Source organism: Microtus ochrogaster, unplaced genomic scaffold (assembly GCF_000317375.1).
Source record: "Microtus ochrogaster isolate Prairie Vole_2 unplaced genomic scaffold, MicOch1.0 UNK27, whole genome shotgun sequence".
Taxonomy (NCBI): domain Eukaryota; kingdom Metazoa; phylum Chordata; class Mammalia; order Rodentia; family Cricetidae; genus Microtus; species Microtus ochrogaster.
The window spans coordinates 2519175-2527582 of record NW_004949125.1 but is presented as its reverse complement, the minus strand read 5'-3'; the positions used below and the strand labels follow the sequence as shown (position 1 = coordinate 2527582).

General features: G+C 53.2%; 1 protein-coding gene across 4 annotated transcripts in view; it reads left to right on the top strand.

Annotated features, from left to right (window-relative positions):
• Tnrc18 (trinucleotide repeat containing 18) overlaps positions 1-8408 on the top strand; it is a 92312-nt gene that overhangs the window by 68953 nt on the left and 14951 nt on the right. For all 4 annotated transcript variants that reach the window (XM_013354073.2, XM_005368000.3, XM_013354070.2 and 1 more), the window contains 3 exons: positions 3353-3780; positions 6462-6611; positions 7156-7297. In XM_013354073.2, the coding sequence (XP_013209527.1) occupies positions 3353-3780; positions 6462-6611; positions 7156-7297 (720 nt within the window). The remainder of the gene's footprint in view (positions 1-3352; positions 3781-6461; positions 6612-7155; positions 7298-8408) is intronic.

Sequence of the window (8408 nt, the reverse complement as noted above, 5' to 3'; positions counted from 1 at the left end):
AGAGAGAGAGAGAGAATGTGCCCTTGAGTGCAGATGCACACAGAGCTGGTGGCTATGAGCCTCCCATATGGGTGCTAGGAACTGAACTTGCAATAGTAGTACATGCCTGTAACCTGAGTCATCTTTCCAGCTGTTTGTTTTAGTTATTATTATGTGCATGTGTGTGTGTGTGTGTGTGTATGCATACCACTACATGCATGTGGAGGTCAGAGGACAACTTTATAGGTTCAGTTTTCTCCTACCTTTGCCTGTGTCCTGGGGATCAAGCTATGTTGGCTAAGCTTGTGCAACAAGGGCCTTAACCCGCCGAGCTATCTTACTGAGCTCGCTGAGCTGTCTTACTGATAAAAGACAATTTAAGAGGAAAAAAAGAGTTTATTTTAGCTCGCAATTATAGTTTACAGTCTTCAAAGCAGGACAGTCAAGGTGGCAGGGACATCACAGAGCTGAGCACATTTTCAGCCACAGTTAAGAGCAGGGATAAAAACGAATGCATGAGCTTTGTTGCTCAGCCTAGGGGATGACACCACCCACAGTGGGCTGGATCTTCTTACCTCGGTTAATATAATAAAGACGATACCCACGGACATGCCCACAGGCCAACTTGATCCAGACAATCCCTCCTTAGGACTCTTCCCAGGTGACCAAAGCTGAGTTGACCTATAAGGACTTGTCTCGAGCAGGTCCCTATAGCGCTCGGGGGGGGGGGGTCAGTAAACCCTTATTTCCAGTTCTGCAGTTTCCAGTTGGCAGTTTCTTTGATGGTCTCATTTCTTTAGTGAAATTTCCATGCATTGAAAACTGATTTTGGGACTGGGGATTTGCTCAGTTGGTAGACTGTTTAGCACGCACAGGTCTCTGAATGTCACCCACACGTAAACTAGGAATGATGGTGCACTTTGCTCTAGAGACAGAGGGAGATGGGTCAGAAGTTCAAGGTCATCCTAACACTGGGTTTGACGCAGAAGTAGGCTACTTGAGACAGGTGGAAGGGGAGGGATATGAATTGGGGTTTTTTTTGCTCTTACTCTGTAGCCCAGGCTGGCCTGAAATTTGTGCTCTTCCTAACCCAGCCCTGGATGCTCAGGTTGCAGGCTTATGATGCCTGGCTGCCGTGGCGGCATCGGAGAGTTCTTTGGTCACCCCGTGTTAGCTTCATCTTAGGGTCAGGTTCTTTGTGTCTTGTGGGTTTGTGTGTGAGCATTATGGAGGAGGAGTTGGTCAGAGAGAGAGCTTCTTTATTTTTCCTAAGTGAGTATTTCTCTTCTTTTAGTAAATAGAAATTTAACAGGACTTACTTGGTCTTTCTAGTCTTTGTTCATGTTGTGTGTGTTTGTGTGTGTGAGTACATGCACACGTGTGTGTGCATGTGGCATATGGAGGCTGGACAGTAACCTCCAGTTTCATTCCCCAGTTTTCTGAGGCAGCACCTCTCACTGCCTGGCACTCACTCCCTAAGGAGGCTAGGCCGGAGCCCCTGTCTCTGCACCCCCAGCTCTTGGTTCACAAGTCACTACCACACCTGGCTTTCTTACTTAGGCGCTGGGAATTGGACTCAAGACCGAACCCTCCCCGTGTCCTCCAGGGCAGTTTCTGCTGACCGGGCTGCTCTGAGTTTGTTCTTGGGTAGTTGGCTGTAGGGCTCCTTCTCAGGTGCTGCTAGGCGCAGTTTGGAATGGCCTCTCCTCTGCTAGTTCTTTAGGTCTCTCTTTCCTGATGTCTGAGGTCAAGATTCATTTTGTTGGCATGCAATTCTTCCACCTCGCTTCCACCTCGCCCTGAATTCCTGAGTAGGGGGTGCAAGTCTGACCCCTGTAGCTTTAGCTTTTCTCCCAAGAGCACTTTCTCCAGTGTTTTCCACCAGGGACTGTGTGCTGAGGATGATCTTGAACTCCTGCCTTTGCCTCCCAAGTGCTTGAGATTGTGGACCTGTGTCACCAGGCAGGTTTTATGCTGTGCTGGGGACAGCACCCAGGGCTTGCTAGGCTAGCAACTCTTTTGTTGTTGTTTGTTTGTTTTTCTGTTGTTGAAGACAGGGTTTCTCTGTGTAGCCCTGACTGTCTTGGAACTCGCTCTTGTAGACCAGGCTGGCCTCGATCTCAGAGACCTGCCTGCCTCTACCTCCCAAGTACTGGGATTAAAGGGGCGCGCGCCACCATTGCCTAGCTATAGGCTAGAAACTCTTGACAGCTGTGCCACACTCGAGAGCCCCCAAAGCTCACAATGCCCCAGCTCTATGGCCTGTACGGGAATGCACCCCTGCCTCCACCTCCCGCTGCTTCCCTATACATTTCATCAGGGAGAAGCTTATTAACAAGTTAATTAACAAGCTCTTTAAGCTTTGAAGGGACTTCTCAAGGGCCGCCTCCCACCCCATCCCTGCCACTGTGGCTGCCTTTGTGAGCTCTGTGCCTCCCATGGGGGTCCCTGTGAGCAGACTGGGAGTCAGTAGGGCTGGGGGTGGGCCCTCAGCTCCTCTGCTGGAGGTTGCTGGTCTTCTAGGGGATTGTCAACCCAGGGATTGTCAACCCGGCAGGGTATCTGGTTTGTGGGATGATAGACATGCCCTTTATTTTAGCCTTTGTTTCAAAGGGACATGCCACCAACTGAGCCCCCGAATGCTGCTCCTGGGGGCTAGCTCTGTATTTGAGGTTTGGGGACAGGAGAGACCCCAAGAGAACTCAGCTATTTTTAGGCCAGAGCAGGCTGAGATAGGCCACAGTACGGATGGAGAAGCTAGAAGAATGGAGTCAGAGGGACTGTGAACAGAGAGAGAGCACCTTGAAGGATCGGGTGGGTCGCAGCACAACTGTGTTTCCCAGTTCAAGGTCGTTATGTCCTGGGCTGAGGGAACAGCGTCTCAGAGAGCCAGGGCATAAGGAAGAGGGTCTCCATTGTGTAGGGAAATGTTGAGCCACCTGAAGATGGGGGACGGGACCGCTCAGGAGCCTCCCAACAGAGAGTGGGCCTGACTGATTTAGGACCCCGAGAGCAGGAAGGGGCTCTGTCAGGGGGAAGAAGATGGGCCTCGAGCTTGGGACTTTCCCCACAGCCTCTTTGTGCAGCCCTTACATCAACCTGCCTGGTTTGGAGCTTTTCTGAGAGACGGTGTAGAGGCACCTGTGGGCCTAGGGCCTACATATCTTAGCAGTGCTCTTGGGTAAGGGTGGGGAGCAGCCATGGGATAGGAGATGGGGCTCGGGTGAGCCCTTGTCTTTCTCTGAGCCTCAGTTTACCTCCTGATAACAGGAGAGGATGCCACTGGTGGGGATGGACCTGTGGGGCCTAAATGAACGGGAAGACCCGTGGAGACCCTACCCACCAGCTCCCGCCTCCTCCTTTCCACGTCCAGGTACAGAGTTCGAGTCCACAGACTCAGAGAGTGAGGTCAAGGTTCCCAAGCAGCCATCTGCTGGGCTGCTGAGGCCCAAGAAGGGAGTTGGGGAGCCAGGCCAGTCTATGGCTGCCCCTGTACCTGGCGCCCGGGCCTCCGGTCCCACCAGCCCAGACAAAACCAAGCTGGCCTCTGAAAAGGGACGCAAAGCCCGGAAAATACGTGGCCCCAAGGAACCCGGCTTCGAGGCAGGGCCAGAGGCCAGTGATGATGACCTGTGGACTCGACGCCGGAGCGAGCGCATCTTCTTGCACGATGCCTCGGCTGCCGTCCAGGCGCCCAGCAACACGGCACCGACACCCAAGCCCAGCCGCTGTGGCAAGGGTGGTGCCCCAAGCCCACGCAAAGACACCGGCCGAGCCAAGGACAGGAAGGACCCCAGAAAGGTAAGGGGCTCAGCACAGGTCCCCTGGTCTCCATCCTATGGCTTTGATGTCAGCAGTCTGCCCTTGGAAGGGACAACCATGTTTGATGGTCAGGAAGAACCTTGTTTTCTCCTCCTGTTCACCCATCATCTAAGAACACTATGTTAAAGATGTAAATTAATACTGGGAACCTGTGTTAACTGTAACAAAATAACTAACACAATCAATTTATAAAGAAGAGATTTCTGGGTTTGGTGACTCTTGTATATAACCCCAGCACTTGGATTATTTGGTTGGGTGTGTGTGTGTGTGTGTGTGTGTGTGTGTGTGTGTGTGCGTGCGCGCGCGCATACTGAGTCATCTCATCAGCTCTTGCTTAGATTTTTAGACAGGGTCTCTTCTAGCCCAGGCTGGCCTTGAACTTCTGATTCTTCTGCTACTACCACATACATGTTGTAGTCTTGAGGTCTGAAGCACAGTTTCAGTGTGCTGGTCCCCTAAGCTGTTGCGTTTAACTCCGGGCCTTCAGCAGAAATTTACAATGTCAGCGTGTGGGTGCCACCTTCTGTGACGGTTTGCTGGACACTTAGGTTATTTCCAGTTCTTTATTTGGATGTCCCTGTTTGAACGGCATTGGTCAGTTCCCACTGCACCTGCAGGGCCGAGTACCTAGATCTCTATAATGAGATATCCAGGAGGAGGTCCTCCATTGCAGAGCCCTGGGAAGTTTCACACATCCACAGGTGGCTGGGCAGCAGCTAAGCCGTGTGCCCTTCCAGGAATATGGCTGCTAGAACTCATTGGTAAGGTTTTATTGTTGTTCTTGTTGGGTTTGGATAGCATTTCAGTGAGTAATTAAATAAACCTGGTTCCTCCATGCAATTGGACAGCTCTCAGTAAAACAGAGCCTCTGTAAGATACCAGTGGTGCTCAGAGGGGACATGTCATGCAGGACTTTAATGAATCTGTGTTGAACAAAACTAAATATAGAGTGTTTGCCTATACCTCTGGTGGTATGTGTGTTATGCCACAGTTTTTAAGAAGGTTAAAGGCTGGAGGCTCCATTGTGAAGTGCTTACTTAGGATTCCTCAGTAAGACACAGTGGGCGTGGCTCGGTGGTAGAGCCCCTGCCTAGAAACCCCCAGTGAGGGACTGGGGTGTGGCTCAGTGGTAGAACACCTGCCTAGAAACCCCCAGTGAGGGGCTGGGATGTGACTCGGTGGTAGAGCCCCTGCCTAGAATCCCTCAGTGAGGGGCTGAGGTGTTGCTCAGTGGTAGAGCACCTGTCTAGAATCCCCAGTGAGACACTGGAGACATGGCTAAGACATGGTAAAGCCCCCACCTAACATGCTTAAGGCTCTGAGTTTATGAATCATCCCCAGCAAAGAAAACAAAAAAGTTCATATGTGAATGTTTCTGTGTTACCTGGTTGTGTGTGCTTTCTGGGAAGTTCTGTGAGGCCATACCGGCTGCAGTAGGAGGATTGTTGCAGAAGCTCTCACATTTTAGCACTTTTTTTGTTTGTCTGTTGGTACAATAAATTATACGGTAATGATAAATTAATTGTGAGGCCTGGCAGAATGGCTCAGTGGGTAAAGGCAGTTGCTACCAAGCCTGAGCATTGATACCTGAGTTCAACCCCTGGAACTTACGTTGTGGAAAGAGAGAAGTGATTCTGGCAGGTTGTCCTCTGCCCACCACGTGAACACTTGACACAGACATACACTCACATACATGCACACACATACAACAAGTATAGAAAACGTAAGAAAGGAATAGTAGTGAGTGATGAGAATCGAGAACACTTGTATGGAGAGAGGAGTGTCTGCTCTGTCTCAGGTGTGGCATGATGAAGGTCCCATGGTTGTGGGAGGCACTCCTGGCAGGGACCCTGCAGGCATCAGGGCTGGTGGGGGAGAGGTCCGCACCAGCTGAAGGATGAACTCAAGTCAGCACTGCTTGGGCAGGTCTGGGTCAGAACTCCCGGAGTCTGGCGTCTCTGTTTACTCTCCCGTGTCATTTCAATGTGACAGTTGTTACAGTAAAGCTTCCAGGATGGTGACGTCTAACCTCCCTTGCAAAGTAGCAAGGCACCTGTGACCTTTGCAGTGCAAATGAGTCCGATTGACAGATAAAACAGAGCTGGGGTGAGAGTCTAGAGGAAGGATTTGCAATAAGCATAGGATGGATTCTCCTGATGGGGGATGCAGAGCGCCTGGGACCTCTTTCATAGGATGGCTCTCTTCACTGAGAGACAAAGCTCAGGGTCAGGGCCTAGGCTATTGGGGGTTCAGGAAGGCTGACTCCATAGCAGAGCAAAAGGTCACCAGGATGTCAGACAGCATCCACCCAGCCTCCCTGGTGAAGACGGCAGACATTTTCTTTCTCTGAAGAAGAGAGGCCTGGACCTCCTAATGCATTTCAGGAGCTACGGCTCCCCCCACCCCAGCAGCCCCCACCTCCTCACCTGAGCAGCCTGGCCCCTGCCCCCCCTCCCCTGAATAGCCTGGCCTCCCCCCCCCCTCCTCACCTGAGCAGCCTGGCCCCCGTCCCCCCTCACCTGAGCAGCCTGGCCCCCCTCACCTGAGCAGCCTGGCCCCTGTCCCCCCTCACCTGAGCAGCCTGGCCCCCGTCCCCCCTCACCTGAGCAGCCTGACCTCCATGCCCTCTGACAAATTCTCCCTTTTGTTTTCCCCTCTAGAAGAAGAAAGGGAAAGAGGCTGGGTCAGCAGCCACGCTGCCACCAGCCCGGGTGCCCACCCTGCCCGACTCCAGGGCACCTCACACAGGGCCCCTGGCGACTGCCAGACGGAGCAAGGCCAAGGCCAAAGGGAAGGAGGCGAAGAAGGAGGTAAATTGAGGCTGGATCGGGGCTCAGTTCCAGGGGTGGGCCCACAGTGTCCTCATCCATTGTTGTCGTTGTGTGTGTGTGTGTCCCCTCCCCCGTGCTGGGGGTGGTGTGACAAGTCAGAATGTCCTCTGTGTGCTGGCTCAGTTCTCAACCAAGCCTCCTATCTTATTGGGAACCCAGGGGCACCCAAACTGCTAGCCTGAGACCTGGCCCTCGGCATTGCTCCCCTCGGGGGGTCCTAAGGCTTTTCTCTGTTGACAGAGGGCCATAGCGTACCTGCCTGTGCCATCACCATAGCCGAGCTTTCCCTCAGTTTCTCTGTACATGGCCAGAGCTCAGTTTCTCTTAAGGTAGAGGCCAAGGTGTCCACCGTGATAGCCTGAGGAGAGGGTACTGAGTAACAGGTACTGTGCTGAGTACACAAGGCTTGGGCCATACTGCTCATATCTCCTGACCCTGGCCCTGGCTTTCCGAGGAACGCTCCCAGAATGGCAGAATGACCCGTGGCTTGTGCAAACCTATCTGTTTGTGTGTTCTCCCTCAGAACCGAGGAAAAGGGGGTGCAGTGAGCAAACTGATGGAGTCTATGGCAGCAGAGGAGGACTTTGAACCAAACCAGGACTCAAGCTTCTCTGAGGATGAGCACTTGCCCCGAGGTGGGGCCACTGAGCGACCTTTGACCCCAGGTGAGTGTCCTGAGAGTCTGCAGTGGTGGTGGTGGGGTTACCTGGCAGTGTGGGGCGCTTAGCCCAGGCTGAAGCTCTGAGGCAGGGGGTGGGGGGACTCAGCTCCAGCCAAGCCAGCCTGTGGTGTGGATAGTGAGGGGTGGGGTAGGCAGAGGAGACCCTTGCAAGTGTCTGAGTGACACAGGTCTCCACAACTAAGGATGTATGTCTTACTGTAAACCTGGCTGTGCGGGAGACAGGGAGACAAGCCGGAAGCTGCTGGCAGCGAGCCTTAGCTGCCTTTGGGACAACATGCCCGGGGGGGGGAGGGGGGAGGCGAGGGCAACAGAGGCAAGTTAGAGCATGATGGGGTTTAGGTGGGAGAATGTGGGGGGTGGGGTCGTTTGAGCAGATGTGTAAGGATTGATGCTGATGCTGGGGGTGTCTATGAGGTGGGTCCCAGGAGTATGAGCGGCCACACACTTGAGTGTGATGGCTATGGTTTGGAGGTGTTTCAAGGATGCCCTGAGGAGGGCACTTCGTCTGAGCTAGGAGTGACGATGGATGTGAACTGTTGGGAGAGCTAGGCTATCCCTGTTGGGTATCGTGGTCATTCTGGTGATGGATCAGCCAGCCACATCCTCATATCTGTGTCTAGGCAACAGCACTGACCCCAGCAGGCACGCTGAGGGCGTGTGATGATGTGTGGTCCACGCTACAGCACTGTGCTGCTGGACAAGGACCAGAGTGGTGCAGCCAGGGCCCATGTGGGTGACTGAGAACCAGGAGGTCTCCCCTGTCTCTGTGTAGAGCTAGCTGTCTCTTTTCTGCTGCCCAATGCTGGCATTCTCAAGCTCAGCTTAAAGGGTGTGTGATGTTCCCTCTGTCCGTGAGCATGGGTCTTGGGGCGTGGGATTTTCTTCCATTGTGAGACTCCAGAGCTGCCTGATTTTTATTTATTTATTTGACCTCCACACAGGCTGAGCCACATCCTCAGCCCACTGGCTTTTGGGGGCCCCTTATTCTTGGATTCTAGGCAAGTTGACTATGGTGGAGCCACACTCCAGCCACTCACTGGGGGATTCTAGGCAGGGGCTCTACCACTGAGCCACACCCCAGCCCCTCACTGGGG